This window comes from Galeopterus variegatus, unplaced genomic scaffold, assembly GCF_000696425.1.
Source record: "Galeopterus variegatus unplaced genomic scaffold, G_variegatus-3.0.2 Scaffold1578, whole genome shotgun sequence".
Lineage (NCBI taxonomy): Eukaryota > Metazoa > Chordata > Mammalia > Dermoptera > Cynocephalidae > Galeopterus > Galeopterus variegatus.
This window is the reverse complement of record NW_007727689.1, coordinates 216,353-237,800: the sequence shown is the minus strand read 5'-3', so window position 1 is coordinate 237,800 and position 21,448 is coordinate 216,353. Positions and strand designations below refer to the sequence as shown.

The following is a 21,448-nucleotide window of genomic DNA, read 5'->3' as shown; positions in this document are numbered from 1 at the left end:
TCTCCCCCGCGCCTCTCCTCCTCCCCCTCCCGGCCCCACCCTCCGGCGCCTGCTGTCTCCCCCCAGCTGGGCGCCCGGGGACCTCCCAGTTCTCAGGCTCCGCCAGGGAGCACTTGGGGGCTCCGCACAAGAGCCTCGCAGGCCGGCGAGGTCCCCTTATTTTAAGGGCCTACCCCCGTCTCCCCTCAAGCCCCTGGTCCACCCGCCGCTCTCTTTCCATCTCAGACATTCCAGCGACCCCAGAGCCTGTCTACTCCCCACTCTCTTATCCTGCTTTTCTTAGGATCCCCTCTCTTAACTCCCTGAGTCCCTCAATCGCTCCAGTCTCCAGGAATCCCCAAACATTTCGTATCCTCACCAGTCTCCCACCTAGTAAACCATACCACCTTCCTAATTGCCAGGGACGTCTCCCCCTGCTAGGAAGAGATGCCTGCTCACTGGAAGACAGGCCCATGCAGCACCAAGGGGCTTCCACGTTCCGTTTTTCATGAGTCCTTATAAAGTCCATGAGTATCTTCCTACCCTGGGACTCAACCCTCCACTCTCCTCTCCCTGTCTCCATGCCCCTCTCGTGCCTTCCCCATGTCTTTAGCGGCCCACCCAACTTCCACCACACCATCTGTTCCAGGGCCTCTTCTTTCTTTTGTCTCCCTGTACAGCACAGGTCAGCGCCTGACAAAAGCTAATAGAGTAAAAAAAAAAAAAGCTTATAGACTAAGCAGAACATCCCCCCAGCAATTGAAGCCCATTGTACCCCATCTTGGGGTCCACCCTGCTCTCAAGCTCCCAACCTAGATAGTGCTCCCTAGGAACCCGACATCTGGAGTGCAGATCTGATCTTGAGGAACAGCTTGTGAGGGATGATATCATGGTTGCTGGGAGGGACTGCTATGGGACCCTGGGGATTTTTCTCAAACTGTCATAAAGGGACATGCACATAAGCCCATGGCTAAGAGCCATAATTTCTCTCCCTCTTCAAGCCATTTCTACAGAAATCAAGATGCCAAAAGCTAAGAGAGCTCCTTGAGCTCTGGAGGGGGTGGGAGTGTAGGGTGAGGAGGGGCACAGTTTCTCTGAGATGAAGGCGACACCTAGTGGTCTTAAGGGGGAAATTGAGGACAATGCCATTTTATTCTTAGGCACGGTATTTATTTATTGTATACCGGCAGCCTTCCACAAGCTGTTAAGAGTTAATACAAAGAAAGCCAAATGATACAGCCCTTACCTTTGAGAAACATACAGTTGGATTCCCTAGGGCACAGAGGCCAATGGCATCCCCCCACCCCCACCACCATGTCTCTTGCCTCAAGCCCAGTAGAAATGGAAGCCTTAGGACAGCAGCCACTTCTTTAACACGAAGGGATGGTAACTCTAGTTCCTGGCCCCCGACTGTTGGTGAAAAGGAATTTCATCCTATCTCAGCAAATCAAAGGATGGAACAGTCCAAAGATTGACAGGACAACCTGAAAGAGACTTTAGACGGAGTCAAACAAATAGTTGCCTTTTAAGCAAATACACACAGCTTTATAAGACAAACAAATCCAAAATGACAACATCTCTGAAAGAATCACAGAATGGCAGGGCTAGGTAGAATCTTATAAATACATTTTTCAATCCACTCATTTAAAGATCATTGAGTACTGGCCAGCTGCAATAAACAAATAAATAAAGATAATTGAACACTGATTCCCAGAGAAGGAAGTCACACAGCTTTCTTTCCGGCTCCTCTCCCCTAACCCCACACGGCTTTTTAATAGCAGAGCAGAGACTAGAATACAGGTTTCCTGATCTCTAAAGTGGAGCTCTTTACAGATATTCTGCTGATTCACAGGACTGACAGCACGAAATCATGTTTACAGTGTAATGGCCACCAAAGACCCAGACAAGTCTCTCTGGAACACCTGCAAACTCCAGTGAAGACCAGCCACCACTGTTATTCAGACTACTAGATAAGTTCAAGTACATGATATATTATTATTATGAATATTAACAACTCAGGGCTCGCCGGTTAGCTCAGTTGGTTAGAGCACGGTTCTGTTAACACCAAGGTCCAGGGGTTCAATCCCTGTACCAGCCAGCCACTAAAATATAAAAATAAAAGACAATTCTTCATTAAAGTAGGGATTAAACATTCAAGCACCGTTCCTCTTCCTTCCAACTGGCTATTTTCACTAAAAAGTGGGACGGGGCAGAGAGACAAAAGTTAAATCCCCCAGTGAGACTTTTTAATTAATGTCCAGTGAAAGGTTTTTGATTTTGTTTTTTCATTTTGGGGAGAGAGGCTGAAAATATTAGCTAAATGAGAACTTTGGTTATCTATATTTCCAATTATCCAAGCTATCACTGCTCTTACTGATATGGACAGTAAGGTTTTGGCTGTATTTGGCGACCCTGCTGTAACTCATACACAGCCTGGGAAATCTACAGACTCTACTGGCCTAAACAGCACTCACCTAGGGTCTAGCTTTCCTTCTGTAGGGTTGTTATGGCCTCCTGCTACTCTACAGACACAACCTATAATTTCCTCTGGACAAGGTCAGCCCAAACACCTCATTTCTAATCCAGAACTAAACTGCAGAGCATCAAATTGGTTCCTTCTGTAGGGTTGTTATGGCCTCCTGCTACTCTACAGACACAACCTATAATTTCCTCTTGACAAGGTCAGCCCAAACACCTCATTTCTAATCCAGAACTAAACTGCAGAGCATCAAATTGACCAGCTTTTAGAAGCTGCTGTGGTTTCCAAGCTGCCCTGTTGCTTAGTGGAAAGAAAACCTAACGCCAGTTACACTCAGGCCAAAGGACCCTCCAGACCATAGCTGAGTTCTAGGACCACCACTGGATTTGGACTCATATTGATATTCCCCATGACAGATTCTGCTGCCCCAAACTGACAGCACTGAAGAGTTTTGTACCTGACCTGATTTTGCAGCTCAATTTGAATTTTCAGGCTTGTTCTACAGCAGACCATGCCTCCCAGGCCTGCAGGATTCCAGACAAACAAACTATCTTCCAGTATTCTCTCTGCTGACCAGACCAGCAGAAAAAGGCTTTGAGTATATGTGATTATCCCTGGCACACAAGACAGACAGGTGCAAGAGAACTTACCAACAGAGGGCAGAGAGCAGCCATGGAAAGCAAGCTCAAATAAGGCAGAAAAGATACATTACACAACACATTTCAGTAAGGGAAAGGAAAGGCAGTGTAAAAAGAAAAACGTAGTAAAGCATAGAGAAAGCAAAGAAAGACTTAAAATTCTGCATTCTTTGTTTGTTTGTTTGTTTTTGGCAGCTGGCAGGTACAGGGATCTGAACCCTTGATTTTGATGTTTCAGCACCACACTCTACCAGTGAGCTAACCAACGAGCCCTCTGTATTCTTTCTTTTAGCCCCAATGAGGGAGAGACAGAATCCTGAAAACAGGTCAAACTGTTACCGCTCATGTGTCCACTCCCTTCCGCCTCCTGTTCCCCTCCCTCACCACACAGCTGTGCACAGGAGGTTCTAGACCTGGGGTCCAGTTCAGCTTCTCATAAATATTCAGCCTCCTCAAAGACCTTCTATAAAACATCCTCAAAGAGCTGCCTGACCCTTGTTTTAATCTGAATTCACACATCTTTTTCTTTTGTGAGTTAAAAAGGATTTAAATTTAAAATATTTTCAAGTCAGATCCCAGCTTCCAACTTACCTATCCAGATATGTGTTCTAAAATATGAACTGTAAAAACACAGTCCAGACAAGTAGTTTTCCAAGGGAAATTGCTTCATAGAGAGCCAGTGATTCCTAAGGGAGGAATTTAAGAATTGTCAGGAGAAGCAGGCTGGCCAGTTAGCTCAGTTGGTCAGAGCACAGTGTTATAACACCAAGGTCAAGGGTTCAGATCCCTGTACAGACCAGCTGCCCCCCCCCCCAACAAAAGAATTGTCAAGAAAAGCAACCGTGTGCATTTATCTTCTTGATGATTCAAGCTCCAGGCGAACCATATTTAACCCATCTGCTCCATCCAAACCTGGACCAGCACTTCTATGAGTATCCAGGAAGGTCCTAGCAGTCTCCTCTGCTCTCCCACACTTGGCCTGTCTTTCCAGGTGCATATACTTCTTCCCTATGTTCTCAATACCACTCTTCACCATTATTACCAACCCAAATAGTTACTTACCGCCCCACTCCATTTAAAATTCCACTTTCTGGGCCGGCCCGGTGGCGCACTCAGTAGAGTGTGGCACTTGGGAGTGTGGCGGCGCTCCCGCCGAGGGTTCGGATCCCATATAGAGACCGGTCCGCTCACTGGTTGAGCGCGGTGCGGGCGCGACACTGAGGGTTGCGATCCCGTTACCGGTCACGAAAAAAGACAAAAAGGAAAAAAATAATAATAATAAAATAAAATTCCACTTTCTTCACAAAATCTTTCGTTGAGAAAAAGTGGCACGAGGCAAATGGCAGGAGAGAAAGGTGTTTCCTTTCCTTTTAAGTCCTGATAAATCCACAAATATCTCACATAAAAATAAGCAAAGGAAACATGATCACCACAGCTTCTAGAAAATGGAAATTTATTAATCCCCATTTTAATCTTTTTGCTCTGCTTAGAATTTTCTAGAGAAGTCAAAGACTGGGAAGAGGAGGAGAAGTCTGAAGAAGAATTTGACAAAATTTTGCACGTGCTACAATATGTTCTGAGAAACTGAGGGTTGCGATCCCGTTACCGGTCACGAAAAAAGACAAAAAGGAAAAAAATAATAATAGTAAAATAAAATTCCACTTTCTTCACAAAATCTTTCGTTGAGAAAAAGTGGCACGAGGCAAATGGCAGGTGAGAAAGGTGTTTCCTTTTAAGTCCTGATAAATCCACAAATATCTCACATAAAAATAAGCAAAGGAAACATGATCACCACAGCTTCTAGAAAATGGAAATTTATTAATCCCCATTTTAATCTTTTTGCTCTGCTTAGAATTTTCTAGAGAAGTCAAAGACTGGGAAGAGGAGGAGAAGTCTGAAGAAGAATTTGACAAAATTTTGCACGTGCTACAATATGTTCTGAGAAATAAGAGTAGCTAAGCAGTGGTAATGTAGGGTTGGTTGGCAGACAGACTGAAAGCAGGAAGAGCAATTAAGAGTTTCTGGAATCCAAGCCTGAAATGCTAAGTGCCTAGTGTAGGATGATGGAATAGTAAGGAAGAGAGAGAAACAAATCTGAGATCATTTGAAGGATGAAACAACAGGACGTGGTGGTAGACTGGATCTAAGGATTAAGAGGAAAGAGTCAAAGATTATTCTAAGGCAGGGGTCGCAAAAGGCAAAGGCCCTCATAGGCCAGGCAGGAAATGCAAATAGGAGAAGCGGCTGGGTGGGGATTGGCAAACCATGAAGCCCCTGGTCCATCTAAAATGGATGCTACCACTCTGGAATGGAGCCCAGAGCTGCCAGTTCTTTCTCTGAATTCTCTCTAGGTCTCCAGTTTCACCTTCCTCCAATACAGCGTCCATGATGTGTTCAGATGCCAAAGCAACCTTTTCAAACAAAAACCTAATTATGTCACTTACCTGCTTAAAATGCTTACATGCCCCCCGCCCCCAGAAGCTATATTTTTCGGGTTGTTATTTTTAGCAGCAAAACCATTCCTTCAAATAAAAGTTTACATGTAAGAAAAAAAAAAAAAATCCAACTGCTCCAGATGAAGCAGCAGTGGTGAGCCCAGATACCCCACTGCCTCTTATCATCTTCTCAAACAGAGCTTCTGAGTCATCTTCAGGGAACCTCTGGGCAGTAGCCTTCAAACAGGGGTAGCACAGAAAGATTTTCCAAGGGGTAGGGATGTACAGATGGTTTTAAGGGAATCCATTTTCAGACCCTCAATTTCCATATGTACTCTTTCCTAAAACTGATCTGCCTGACAATGACCTCTGCTCACAACAGGGCAGATGGAGCCAGATCCTGATGGGCTAAGGTTCTTGTTCTCTATCCTGCAGGCTAGGAGAAGTTGTTAAAGCCACTAGCCTACAGGATAGAGAACAAGAACCTTAGCCCACCAGGATCTGGCTCCGTGTGGCGTTCCTCCCCACTTCCTCTGCAGCTACATATGCTTCTACACCTACAGAACTATTTGTAGTTGTCGTTTTAAGCCATATTATTTCATGCCCTTGGGTTTCCCATCAACCTGAAATAGCTTCTCTTGCCTTGTCTTCTTCTTTTTTCTTTTCTTTTTTTTTTTTTTTTTTTGGGGGGGGGGGGGGGGAAGGGGGGGGGATGGCTGGCCAGTACAGGAATCGAACCCCGGATCTTGGTGTTATCAGCACCATGCTCTAATCAACTGAGCTAACCAACCAGCCTCTCCCCTTGCCTTCCTTTTTTTTTTTTTTTTTGGGGGGGGGGGGGGGGAAGGGGGGGGGATGGCTGGCCAGTACAGGAATCGAACCCCGGATCTTGGTGTTATCAGCACCATGCTCTAATCAACTGAGCTAACCAACCAGCCTCTCCCCTTGCCTTCCTTTTTTTTTTTTTTTTTGGGGGGGGGGGGGGGGAAGGGGGGGGGATGGCTGGCCAGTACAGGAATCGAACCCCGGATCTTGGTGTTATCAGCACCATGCTCTAATCAACTGAGCTAACCAACCAGCCTCTCCCCTTGCCTTCCTTTTTTTTTTTTTTTTCCCTCCTACTTTTCGCCTCCCACATGCTACCTTCCAGTCACTGGCCACCCCCTATATACACCAAGGGTAACCACTATCTTGTCTTTTAAAAATATAAATTAGATTTGCCTGTTTTTAAAACATCTAAATGGATTCATTCAATAGTACTCTTTTGTGTCTGGCTTTTGCTCAATGATATTGTGAGACTATATTGCTTTGTGTAATTGTCGATTATTAATTCTACTTGCTGTGTGAATATACAATACTTTATCTATTGTACTGTTGATGTGCTTTGCCTTCTTATTACTCTTCTTTGCCTTCTAATTACTCTTCCCAGGGTACTTTTCTTAATCCTTAATTTAATACTTAATCATTTTTAATCCTTAACTGGTTTTAAAATAGACACTTACTTTCTACCTACCCCACTGTCTTTGTGTATTCCATGAGGGAAGGAATTTTATCACACTTAATCTTTGTACCTAAACACTGGCAGTACATTTTAGATGTCAAATAAATGTTTTTTCAATGGATAAACAAGAGCGCAGATGAAGGGATTCACTTTAGGAAAAGAAATAATTCTTCTGAGATGCGACAACAGATTCAGGGATGGATTTAGTGATAGATAAATTTAACTTACCTGTTGAGCATGGAACTTGGTTAGGTATAAATGTAATCTCCCACCCCATCACAGTCTTCATCTGTGCCGTGACAATTGTCTCTTTTGCATCTCTTCACAACATCATGAACAGAGTCCACATGCACTGCTCCCTTTCGGTTATTTAAAAACACAGCCCAATCCAAATTAAAACTTCAGTCTCAGATCCAATGCAGAGCTCATCTCCTCCCCTCTTCTAGTCCAGGTTTAAGCCACAGCTTAAGGAACCTGAAGTGGGGAGGAGAATATAATCCCTTCTATAGCTTCTCCTCTTCCTCCTCTAGTTCTCTGGAAGGTTCTCTAGAAGGGCTCTAGCTCTTTGGTGGTTGGGAACTAGGAGGAGGGCAAGCAGGAAAGGGACAACTGTCTCTTTATTTAATAGGGTAGTTATTGGAAACCCCTGTCTTCTGTCGATGACAGGCCATCCCAGGCTGTTGTTTGGCAGATGTGAAAATGCTGTCTTTCTTATGGGGCACTTGTGTAAGTTCTTTAGAAGGTCCTGTGGGGCCTCTCCACTGAGTTGTGCTCTAATATAGACGATCCTGCTCCTAACTCTCCTAGCTTCTATTCTTTTGGATGGATTACCAGCAAGATGGCTCAAGCCCAGCTATCTTCCTCAGTGTCCCTTTGATCTCAGAAACTCACATATCCTTGCTAAGCCAAACAGAAGGATACAGACTATTCTACCATTATTCCCTCACTCTGCATTTCCACCTCTAATAAACTTTCCTTTTCTCAGACAGATACACAGACGAACAGTCCACTGTCTAAACAGATAGTCTAACCAGCGAATGAGAAAACAGTCTCTCCTCCATGTAGGTTCTCTTTGATACCCACTTGCTTGATTTGGGGAGAGAAGAGGGGAATGTACTCCCTGCCAGGCTCAGGACTCCTTCCATTAAGTCATCTTGTACCTTACATAGACTGGGAATGGAGGTTGGGTGGTGACGAATGGGTTGAGTTAGCAGTAGGAGGGCCAGTTCTGCTACCTCTTTGTAAACCCTGGAGAGGGTGTCTGATCCCAAATTACTAGCAACTCTCTCTAGAATGTGTGGTACCTAGTGCTTCCTTGTCCCAGCTTTGGACCCTAGTCACCAATTCGGGGCAGTAAGAAAAATTCCACTCAATGTCTTCTATAATATATTGAAGTAAAGGGAAGGTTATATGAAATAAGGAGCTCAGCTGGATTCCTAAATGAGGCCTTGGGTTGAATGTCCTCCCAAAACTTAATCTCAACTGTGACTGTTGAGGGTGTGGGAAATCCTATTATGGTAATTGAAAAATGGGGCCTTGAAGAGTAATTAGATTGTAGGACCATGCCATAGTGAATTGATAAAAAAATGTTGGTCACAAGAACAGGAACTAGACAAGGATGCCCACTCTCACCACTCCTATTCAACATAGTGTTGGAAGAACTAGCCAGAGCAATCAAAGAAGAGAAGGAAATAACAGGCATCGTGCTGATAACACCAAGGCCACGGGTTCAGATCCCATATAAGGATGGCCGGTTTGCTCACTGGGTGAGCGTGGTGCTGACAACACCAAGTCAAGGGTTAAGATCCCCTTACCAGTCATCTTAAAAAAAAAAAAAAAGAAAGAAAGAAATACCACGTTCTCACTTATTTGTGGAAGCTAAAAATAAATAAACACACATTGCAGGATACAAAATCAACACACAAAAATCAGTAGCATTTCTATAATCCAACAGTGAACACGAAGAAAAACAAATCAAGAAAGCTAGCCCACACACAAATAAAGAGTGTGGGGAAGAAGACACAACAATCACAACAATTCCTTGAACTTGTTAAGACAAGTGAACAGATATGAGGTCGATGTGGGGAAGGGAGAGAGGGAGGGAGGAAAGAAGAATTGGTAAAGGGACACGAAAATCAACTACATTGTATATTGATAACTTAAAAATTTTTTTAAATGCTGGTCATGGGCATGGTTTGGAGGGTTTGAAAAGGGGAACATGAAGGGCTGGCCCGTGGCTCACTTGGGAGAGTGCGGTGCTGATAACACCAAGGCCACAGGTTCAGATCCCTATATAGGGATGGTCGGTTCTCTCACTTGGAAGAGCATGGTGCTGACAACACCAAGCCAAGGATTAAGTAAATAAATAAATAAATATAAAAGGAGCATGAAGAGTCTGTCTCTCTCCCCCATTTCTGTAATGTGATACACTGCCATCACTGTCACCACCAGCAAGACCTTCACCAGCTGTGTGTCCTAGACTTTAGACTTCCTAGTCTTAGAAACTGTAAGCAATAAATTTCATTTTCTTTATAAACCACCCAGTTTCAGATATTTTGTTATAAGCAACAGAAACAGACAAAGAGGCAAGATCATCTGAGTCAGAGAAAGAACCAAGAGTTGAAGGTTCAGGCAGAATAAACAAGAAGACAGAGACTGGCTGGCCACCAAAAAAATAAAATACTTAGGAATAAAATTAACCAAGGATGTGAAAAATCTCTATGATGAAAACTACAAACCACTTTTGAGAGAAATTAAAGAGGACACAAGAAGATAGAAAGATATCCTATGCTTTTGGATTGGAAGAATTAACATTGTGAAAATGTCTATACTACCAAAGTGATCTTCAGATTCAATGCAATCCTCATCAAAATTCCAATGACATTTTTCTCAGAAATGGAAAAAACTATCCTAACATTTATATGGAATAACAAAAGACCATGAACAGCTAAAGCAATCCTGAGCAAAAAAAATAAATAAAGCTGGAGGTATAACACTACCTGACTTTAAACTGTACTACAAAGCTGTAATGACCAAAACAGCATGGTACTGGCATAAAAACAGACACACAGATTGATGGAATAGAGAATCCAGAAATCAACCCATACACCTACAGCCATCTGATCTTTGACAAAGGCACCAAGTCTACAAACTGGGGAAGAGACTGCCTCTTCAGCAAATGGTGCTGGGAAAATTGGATATTCATATGCAAGAGAATGAAATTACATCTCTGCCTCTCACCATATACCAAAACCAACTCAAAATGGATTAAAGAATTAAATATACATCCTAAAACAATAAAACTCCTTAAATAAAACATAGGAGAAACACTCCAGGAAGTAGAATTGGGTACAGACTTCATGAATATGACCTCAAAAGCACAGGCAACCAAAGGAAAAATAAACAAATGGAATTATATCAAGTTAAAAAGCTTCTGCACAGCAAAAGAAACAATTAACAGAGCAAAAAGACAAACAACAGAGCAGGAGAAAATATTTGCAAAATACACATCTGACAAAGGATTAATATCCAGAATATACAAGGAACTCAAACAACTTTACAGCACAAAAACAAGTAACCCAATTGAAAAATGGGCCAAGGAGCTGAATAGGCATTTCTCAAAGGAAGATATACAAATGGCCAACAGGCACATGAAAAAAATGCTCAACATCACTCAGCATTTGGGAAATGCAAATCAAAACCACTTTGAGATACCATCTCACTCCAGTTAAGATGGCCAATATACAAAAGACTGAGAATGATAAATGCTAGCAACGTTGTGGAGAAAAAGGAACTCTCATACACTGTTGGTGGGACTGTAAAATGGTGCAGCCTCTATGGAAAATGGTATGGAGGTTACTCAAACAATTGAAGATAGATCTACCATATGACCTAGCTATCCCACTGCTGGGAATATACCCAAAGGAATGGAAATCATGTCGAAGGGATACCTGTTCTCCAATGTTCATCGCAGCACTCTTTACAATAGCCAAGAGTTGGACCAGCCCAAATGTCCATCATCAGATGAGTGGATAAGGAAAATGTGGTATAGCTACACAATGGAATACTACTCAGCTATATAAAAGAATGAAATTCTGCCATTCACAGCAACATAGATGGACTTAGAGAAAATTATATTAAGTGAAATAAGTCAGGCACAGAAAGAGAAATACCATGGGCTGGCTGTGGCTCAGTCGGGAGAGTGCAGTGCTGATAACACCAAGGCCACGGGTTCAGATCCCATATAAGGATGGCCGGTTTGCTCACTGGGTGAGCGTGGTGCTGACAACACCAAGTCAAGGGTTAAGATCCCCTTACCGGTCATCTTAAAAAAAAAAAGAAAGAAAGAAAGAGAAATACCACGTTCTCACTTATTTGTGGAAGCTAAAAATAAATAAACACACAAATAAATAAAGAGTGTGGGGAAGAAGACACAACAATCACAACAATTCCTTGAACTTGTTAAGACAAGTGAACAGATATGAGGTCGATGGGGGGAAGGGAGAGAGGGAGGGAGGAAAGAAGAATTGGTAAAGGGACACGAAAATCAACTACATTGTATATTGATAACTTAAAAATTTTTTTAAATGCTGGTCATGGGCATGGTTTGGAGGGTTTGAAAAGGGGAACATTACATATATAAGGTATTTTGATATTGCACAACAGCAATGATTAGAATTTTACAGTACAACTTCCCAAGGAAAAGATTGCTTGGAGGGTTTGAGGAAGAACTGTTGGCATCAGTGGCAGTGAACTCCTTCCCCTCTCCCAGAAAACAACCCCCACCCTGAAAGAAAAAATATATAAATAGAAAAAGGTCAGCAAAGCACGTATTTAAAATTCTCAGGTTAATGGTGTTGTACCTTGTTTGGGAAAGGAAGAAACTAAGGAAAGACTGGGAGGCAAAAGGAAGGGAGAAGCCAGAGTATTTCTTCCCCTTCTCTCAGCCTTGGCTAGCATCTCAGACAGAAGTTCTTTGGCTCCAGCTTGCCTTGGATAGGCCCTCCAAAGTTCTAGCTTCTAAATTATCCTGGCCCCAAGCTTCCTCTCCTTTTTTCAGCCTAGGAATGATAGAAGACTCCTGCTAATGCTAATTTCTGGATTGCCTCACCTTCCCCTGAATGGCTTCTCAGGTCTTCCATCATTTTTAAAACTAGCCAGTTCTCTGGATTAAATTCCCTCTGGTTTAAATGTTACAGAGATTTCTGTTTTCCTGATTGGAACCTAAATCTGGCAGCTAAACCAAATACGAATTTGCTGGACTAGCTGCTTAGCTCAGTTGAGTAGAGTGTGGTGTTCATAACACCAAGGTCCAGGGTTTGATCCCTGTGATGCCTACCCACCCCCTGCAAATTATACATATATTTTGCTGTGTGTGTGTGTATATATACATATATATGTACATATGTGTATATATACATATATATGTGTATATGTGTGTGTGTGTGTGTGTGTATACACAATTTGCTGTATTGAGAGCAAAGACCTGGCTCCAAAATTGCTAAGTTCAAAGTTCACTGCTATTGGTGTGAGTCCAGACTGAGTTATACAGAGGAGTGAAGAGACATAATTAATTTCCCTCTCCTCCCAAGAGGACACAGAAGAGAAAATGCATTTGGGAAAAAGAGAAAAAAGAACATCATGGATTTCCTGCTCCTCCATCCTCAGGATAATATGAGGAAGGGGCTGCTGACAAGGATGAGAACATGACTGAATCCCCCTTAAAATCTGGGATGAGTCAAAAAGGAGAATGGACCTGTATAAAAACCTGAAACACTGAAAAAGATTATGGTACTCCCTTCCTCCAAAAAATAAATAAAAATGAAATCAATCCTAAACTAAAATAAGTGTAAAGAGGTACAGTAAATTCAGATGTTTTTCCATAGTAACTACTTTCATGTTTTCCTCCAAATTTTCCTTCCAATATTTTCCTCCAAATCTAATTGATGCACCTGCTTTGCTGGTGCCTTAGGGCACACTTAGTTTGCTTATTGAGCCACCCAGGGATGGAACTGTGCAGCCTGCCCTGTCCAGACCCCCATAGTCAGCCTCTCAGGAACAGGTACATATGCTTCTATGCTGGGGGCTGAGTCTCCTGAGGACCCAAGAGTGGCAAAAAGAGATTCTTAAGTTTCACACGGGCCCATAAGGGGCCGTGTGCCTTAGAAGGGAAGGTGTGCTGGGGTGTTGGCCCTAAGGGGTTTCTCTAGAAGAGCAAGAGGATATGTAGGGTCACCTGCTGGTGGTGAGGTATACAGTTAGTAAGAGAGAGAACTGGGATGGGCCATTTCAGAGTTACATCTACATTCAATTGAAAACATTATTCAGATTAATCATTCACTTCATTCAACCAATTTAAAATAATTTGGGGCTGTTTTAATAAAATTTATCTTCAAAAAACAAATGTTAGCCACCAATAAATACTTTTTTTAAAAAAGAGGCTATAAATTTGAAATAACAATGAAGGTCTCTTTTTAAACCCATAAAAAGATTTTTAGGGGCGGCCCGGTGGCGCACTCGGTAGAGGGCAGCACTTGGGAGCGTGGCGGCACTCCTGCCGAGGGTTCGGATCCCATATGGAGACCGGTCCGCTCACTGGTTGAGGGCGGTGCGGGCGCGACACCGAGGGTTGCGATCCCATTACCGGTCACGAAAAAAGACAAAAAGGAAAAAAAAAAAAGATTTTTAGGAATGATAATAATACCTAATGCTAGCAAATATACAGGAAAATGATACCCTCATACACTGCTAGTGAGAGCACAATCCAGTACAATTTTAGAGAGCAACGTGGCGATCTCTAGCAAAGGCCTTTAAAACAGTTTTACTATTGGGCCGGCCCAGTGGCGCACTGCTACAGTGCGCCGCTTGGGAGCATGGTGGCGCTCCCGCCGAGGGTTCGGATCCCACATACAGACCGGTTCCCGCTCACTGGCTGAGCGAGGTGCGGGTGCAGCACCGAGGGTTGCGATCCCGTTGCCGGTCCCGGTCCGGTACGGGCGCGACACTGAGGGTTGCGATCCGTTGCCGGACACGAAAAAAGACAAAAAGGAAAAAAAAAACAAAAAACAGTTTTACTATTAACCCATCAATTCCACTTCAAGAATTTAGCTAAAGAAAACAGTCATAGATTTAGCCTCAAAGACACTCATCACAGCACTGCTTATAATAATGAAAAATTAGGAATGATCTAAATTTCTAATAGGGCATTGTATAATTAAATTATGTTACACCCATACATTAAAATCCAAGCAGCCCATAAAACATTGTTACAGAGATGCATGATATCAAAGATTGTTCACCATACTTCATTAAGTAAAAATAGAAGGATGAAAAATGTATGGAACAAGCTCACTTTCATTAAAAATATACACACACACACATATGTAGTAGAAATCTGGAAGAGTATAAATCAAAATATTAAAAGTGGCTAACCCTTGAGCATAGTATGGGTTAGAATACTATTTTCAATTATTATATATTTTCAATTATTATATATTACTTTTGTAAGAAGAAAAATTATATGAGGATTTTTTTAAAGGTATCACATGGATGAAAGAATAACAAGAGTTGTGTTTGTTTGGGGTTCTTTTGGCAGCTGGACAGTAAGGGGATCCAAGCCCTTGATCTTGGTGTTACAAGGTTGTGCTCTAACCAACTGAGCTAACTGACCAGCTCAAGAGTTTTTTAAAATATCACTGAAATAGGTCTGTAGTTTCCATTTAACAAGTATAGCAGCAAAAATTGATAGAGCTTTTATGTATAAATTACCAATGTATTTGTTTATAAAGATATATTACCTTAAAACATAACTTTATATCTCTTTTATACCACCCCACCAGTTAGTATTCAGCTCAATAAATACTTATTGAGTAGAATTGAATAATCTAGTGTAAAAATTTTATAAATGATCTAGATGAGGAAGAACACAGTAAAGCTGCTAGTTTACAGATGACAGTAAGTTCCTCCAGTTATATCTCAATCACATTTGACACTGACTGTCACCTCCCTAAAACTCTTATCATGGCATCTATGATAGCTCATACTCCTGGTCATCATTCCATTTCAGTGTCCAACTGATTTCTCACCATGGTGAAGATCCTCTTCCTCTTCTGAACTGCGGGCTTTTCCCTTAAGCTCTAGTTCTCAGATGTCTACATTCTTCCTTCCAGACTCATTTCCTTGGTGAGTTCATCCACAATCATGGCATCACCTATCACTTCAATGAACATAACTGCTGGTAGAAAATGACCTTGTTTCACTGGGTGTGGCTTGAGTGCTGTTGTTGCTACATATATAAGGTATTTTGATATTGCACAACAGCAATGATTAGAATTTTACAGTACAACTTCCCAAGGAAAAGATTGCTTGGAGGGTTTGAGGAAGAACTGTTGGCATCAGTGGCAGTGAACTCCTTCCCCTCTCCCAGAAAACAACCCCCACCCTGAAAGAAAAAATATATAAATAGAAAAAGGTCAGCAAAGCACGTATTTAAAATTCTCAGGTTAATGGTGTTGTACCTTGTTTGGGAAAGGAAGAAACTAAGGAAATGTAATAATTGGCCAATGGAAGGTTAAAAAAAAAAGTCCTAGATTAGAATTTATAAAACATACTTATGTGAATGAAGTACACATTTTTACTAATCACATCTTTGATTTTTATTTTTATGGCAGTCAGTCCTAGTCAGCTGATCACATTACTTTTATGGACTCAGCTCCAAGGCAAATCTTCTAACTATCTCCCTCCCCTTCCGATCAGATTTCTGCCCTTAAACTTCTCCTGTACAGAAATTACAAATCACCACTGGGATTGCAGATTCATTATTTGGACTCAGGGTATATTAATCACAGGTTCTGAAATAAGCTAAGAGCTAGAGACATCCCTCAGACCCAATACGCAGAACATAGAAATTACAGACTTTTGGAATAAAAGGCAGAAGTTTGGGGCTAATTATTAGTCAACACTCACTGAAGGGTAGAACCAGCCTTAATATCTACCTAACAAATATCTTCAGACAAGCAAAACAGGAGAGAAGAAGATGGTTTGGGAGAAGAACAGAACTTCCAAGGCTCAGTACTACTAACACCTCCAAAAGGGGTAAAGAAGCATCTACACAGTCTCTAGGCCTATAAATCTGGGCCGTGCTCTGTGGTGACTGCTTATTAGAGCAATGCATAAGGACGCAGGTTCTGGCGCTTGTCAGCCAAGCAGAGGGGTTATTATAAATATTTATATATGGAAGTTACTCCTCAGAAAAGGAAAGCTAGCCAACTTAAACCAAGATCAAGAGCCAAGGGGAATCAATTGAACATGTGAATCAGAGTGGCAAAGACAGAAAAAAGAGTGAGGATAAGTTTCTAAGAAATGACAGGAGGGCAACAAAATTTGTGGGATGATTCAGGTCCATAGCCTGGGATTTGCTCCAACCCTACTGAACCTTACCAGATTAAAGACAAATCCTTGAAGATAATACACCAGTGTAGGCACCTTCTCCTTCCTCTGAACCCCTGCTACTTCCTGGAGTCCAGGTTTTCTTCAGATTTGACAGGCAAAAGGCTGCAGTGTTATTAGGGAGATACTTAGGGTAGGCTGGGAGCTCCAGGTGTGCTCTGATCCTCTGTAGCCCATCCACTCCATCGAGTATTATAGGTAAATTTGGCACCACTAGGAGTCCAGCCAGACACTCTGACATTTCTCAACAGCTGACTGTAGTGGTACATCTTCTGTGACACCACACTATCCAACCACCTGACAGCTCTTTCTCAGTTTATCAACTCTTCCTCTCTACCTGCCCTTTGGTTGATTGGTCTTCCTCAATGCTCTGTTCTAGATCTTCTTTTTTCTCCACTCAACTCTCTTCCTGCGATTATATCTATGCTCATAGCTCAAATCACCATTTCTACATACCAAGAAAGAACCACTAGTCCATTTCTGTCAGCTCTAAAATTATATATCCAATTGCCTACCGGATCTCTTCACTCAATGTTGCACTTCAAACTCAACATCCAAAACCAGACACATGATTTCCCCCCCAAACATCTTCCCACCCCATTTTAGTTGGTAAAGGACACCACCATCCATCTAGATGCTCAAGCCAATAACCTCAGTCATCCATGAATTCTCCATCTCCCTCACTCTACCACAGCAGAGCTGGAGCATGTGAATGGTTAGTTATAGGAGATATTTGGTCCTCTGGCTATCAGGAAAGAGCTCTAGAATTTCTCTGAAGATAGTATTAGCAAAAACACATTCTTGAAAACAAAAAGCAAACTATTCTGTTTAAATCAAAGAAGAGAACATTAAGTCTGGTCATTATACCTCAATAGTAACAGCAGCATGAAATCACTTAATATGATTCTCCATCCTGTACTCATTGCATTATAGTTAGCTGTAGGCAGCCCAAGATTCCCCCTTTCCTACGCAAAGTGACCTTTGTGGAAAGAGGTTCCTGCTCTATCATATAATAAGATTAAGTAGATTACCAATGATCTGAAATCCTTCCTTCAGTTGAAGATTTGGAGAATCGCAAATAGAGTTAGTAACATTTTCTTGACTTTACCACAAGGGCACTTCAAAAAGTTCATGGAAAGATTTGTATTATCTTTTAATTCTATTTTTCTATGAACTTTTTGAAGCACTTCGTAGAATGGATGCTCACTAAAACACATCTTCTCCCTCTTAAATATAAATTCCACAGGAGGAAGGATATTCTCTAGTGTTTTCATTACTATGTCTCCAGTGCCTGACTCATTGTAGGTAGCCAAAATATATTTTACTAATGAGCAATTAATACTTAATAAATATTAGATGAAGATAACCACATACAGAACAAAAGTTTAATATTTCTATTCTGCAATCTGTCTGTTCTTGAGAGGGGTAGTTAGTCATCCTTATTCCAGATTCTTCCTTTCCTACTGTGTTGGTTGTGCAGTGAGAACAAAATTAAGGAGGTGATCAAAATGGATCAAAAACATTAAAAGACCTAAACATAAAAGCTAATACTATAAAACTTCTAGTTATAGGAGAAAATCTTTGTGACCTTGGTGTAAGCAAAGATTTCTTATGCAGGGCACAAAAAGCACTAACCATACAAGAAAAAAGTAAGAAATAAGACTTCATCAAAATTTAAAACTTCTGCTCTTTGAAAGACACCATTAAAAAATAAAAAGGCAAGCCACCAATCGGAGGGAAATATTTTTAATGCATATACTCACAAAGGACTTGTATCTAGAATATATAAAGAACTCTTAAAACTCAATAACAAGAAGCCAAACATTCCAATTTTAAAAATGGCAAACAATTTGAATAGACTTCACCAAATATGAGATACTGGTGGCAAACAGACTTATGAAAAGATGCTCAGTATCATTAATAATTAAGAAATTGCAAATTAAAACCACAACAAGATACCACTATACACCTACTAGAATATTTTTTTTTAAAACTGATAATACCAAGTGCTGACAAGGATGCAGAGCAACTGGAACTCTCACACAATGCTAGTAAGCGTAAGATTGTACAGTCTGTTTGGAAAACAATTTGGCAGTTTTTTTCTCTATCCAGTAAAACATTCACTTACCACAGGTCCTAAGATTTCATCCCTAGGTATTTCTCTAAGAAAAATGCAAACATATGTCCACAAAAAGACTTGCATATGAATGTTCACAGCACCTTCCAAAAAGTGGAAAGCAGCACAAATGTTCATCAACAGATGAATGCATAAACAAATTTTTCCTCAGATCCTTTCTCTCTATATCCAGAGGGAACCATGGTTGGCACCTGACCAATCAAATTATCTGCTGGGAGTTTACCCATTTCTTTAGCAGAGTGATACAAGAACCAAAGAAATGGTCAGCAGTGGAGCCAGGCAAGACAATTGAGCAGTTCCTGCTATGAAGACCTTCTCTATCTGTCAGTTCCAAGCCTTAGTTTTTCCTCTTATACTGTGAGTCATCGCCTCGGTGAAGAAATAAGTATTTTTAAGTCCCTCTTCCTTCCCTACCCCGCACTTTCTCAATCCCTCTCATCAGAGTTAATGTCAGTTATCAGTTTGATGTATTTTCTTTTAGACAATTTCTATACATCTTCTTGTTTTAAAAACTGCATGCATGTGGATATAAATAGAATTATATTACACACATTGTTATGCAACTTGGTTTTTAATGAGCTGTGACTTTCTATCTCTTTTGTACCTTCTCACTGTGCCTGATTAAAACTGTATACATGAAAATCCTGCCAAAGTTGGAGTCAAAGGGAAAGGAGGGACTCAGTCTCCCTATTACACAGCCCATTAATTACCTATAATAGAATGGATTTAGGCTCACAATCAGCTAAACAATGAAGATCCTGAAGAGTGGTAACAGTGTCAGGCTGAAAAGTTCTTATAGGCAACAGGGAGAAGGTTCTTGTGCAGGGAAACCTCAGGATGAAGACGGTATTTCAAAAAAGATTAAATGGCAACAGTTTACATATTATAGGTCAGAAGAAGGAGAGACTGGACAGCAAGGAGACTAGTTAAGTGGCTAATACAGAACAGTAGATCTAAAGAAATAAAATTATGGGTTATAGTGATGGCCAGTGAAATGGAGAGAATCTTTTACTGAATTATAAGAATATAAGACTAGAAGAGTGGAAGAAACAAATTATTGTAATTAGAAGAGCTGGATTTGAATCCTCATTCTGAAATTTACTAGCTGTGTGACCCATGGCAAGATACTTCCCTACTCCATATCTCAGTTTCCCTGCCAATAAAATGAAGATCTTAGAATATCAGAGCCTTAAACTTTTTTTTTCAGCAGAACCTTGTTTTTTTCTGTAAAAACAAAGGAAAAAATCTTCAAGCAAATCTAATTTGTAAAATAAGTAAAAGCAAGATTATTCTGGCTGAAGCATAGGTAAAAGGCTCAGAGCCCCAGCTATTTTTCATATAACCCCTCTCAGCCACTTCTCAGGCATTATTGAAAAATCTCCAGAGGTCTAAGGAACAAAATTTGAGAAATCTCTAAAGACCTTACTACCAATTCTAATATTCAATGACTCAAGGGGGTATACTTGGCAGAGGTGCTTAGAAAAATAGTAATGACTTTAATAGCTGCCACAGAATCATATAATAGAAAGAAAGGGTGACCTGACTTTTGCTAAGTTTGCCTGCTTCTCCTTACAGATCAAAACCAATTTAATGTTCAAAACCTCATCCAAACCTCTTGCAAATGGTAATCTAAACTCTAAACAATACAGTCACAAATAATTTACTACCTAAGAATTTAGCTCATTCCAATTTGGGGTCCTCAAATTCAAAAGTTCTTCCTTATAAGCCAAAATTTGTTCCCCTATCACTGTCACCTAAATAAAGGTTCGTATTCCACCTTCTGGAGCTAAACCAAGTAAGCCTAATTCCTCCTGCACATGACAGTACTCCAGCTCTTTGAAAAGAGCTATCAAGTCTGCTTTACTACCCCTTATTCTCCCTTGCTCTGGCCTGTCATGAATGTTCCACGAAGATGACCTGTTCCAGTTTTGGATCACTTCAATATTTTGAAGCATCTAAGTATAAGTAGATTTTCACTTAGTCATGGCTTTAAAGAAACTTAATTGGGCCAGACGATCTTCCTTAAACAAACAGCTATCTTTGATAATTATGTGTAAATGGAACCCAAATTCATTATTTGGTAACTATTCTTTTCTTGCTAAACATTAGCTGCTCCCAGTGTTTCAGAAGTAGATTGCTAAACCTTTTGGCCCAAAGCAAATTGTGAAAACATCTAGCTGGGGATGCAAAAACATCCAAGACTTGAGGTACAATGAAGCAGGTACAAATAATGTAAATAAATAGAAGCATCCTGGCTTCAAAGCTTGCAGTCTAACCAACTCTCAGAGAAATGTCATTCTCATAATTACGAAATTCAATCGCCACCAAGGTGACGTGGAATATCAGTGTTAGAACAAAGGCTTCATTCACCATTGCTCATCCTACTCATTCCATATTCCACTACCAAGTCTGTGATATCGGGGGTCTGTGGCTTGGGCCTGGGTATCTGCCAGTCTGGGTAGTTTGGGGGATGGAGAATAGGAAGTATGACTGAGTCCCTAAGGAGAAAGCAAGCCAGCATAGCCACAGTCCGTGATGCCTGTGGGAGCACTGAACCTTTACGGTTTCCTGTGCTCCAGTTGTCCTGGTAACCTGAAGCCTCCCTATTTGTGTTGGCAGCATGGGGCCAAGAGCGGAAGCAAAGCTGGGACACTAGGAAGACTCACAGGGAAAAAAATGTGGGTAATGCAGCAGTTATGCCACAGGAGGGTCAAGCCTAAGGCATAAGAATTACCTGGTTGGGGGTAAGGGGATAATGTCTTATAAAAATCAGATCTCTGGAGTCCACCTCCAGCATTTCTTTTTTTTTTTTTTTTTTTTTTTTTTTTTTTT

General features: G+C 41.2%; 1 protein-coding gene across 3 annotated transcripts in view; it reads right to left on the bottom strand.

Annotated features, from left to right (window-relative positions):
• Positions 1 to 1,127: 1,127 nt before the first annotated feature.
• The window catches only part of RGP1 (RGP1 retrograde golgi transport homolog (S. cerevisiae)), a 33,670-nt gene continuing 13,349 nt past the window's right edge, over positions 1,128 to 21,448 (bottom strand). Inside the window, exons 10-12 of one of the 3 annotated variants that reach the window (XR_550863.1) lie at positions 15,117 to 15,262; positions 3,688 to 3,782; positions 1,128 to 1,473 (exon numbers count right to left, since the gene is read on the bottom strand). Coding sequence is in view for 1 of the 3 variants with exons in the window: in XM_008577791.1 (XP_008576013.1) it covers positions 15,245 to 15,262 (18 nt within the window). In the remaining 2 variants the exon portion in view is untranslated. Of the gene's footprint in view, positions 1,474 to 3,687; positions 3,783 to 14,760; positions 15,263 to 21,448 lie in introns of those variants that run through there. The other 2 variants (XR_550864.1, XM_008577791.1) reach the window with 2 other exon arrangements.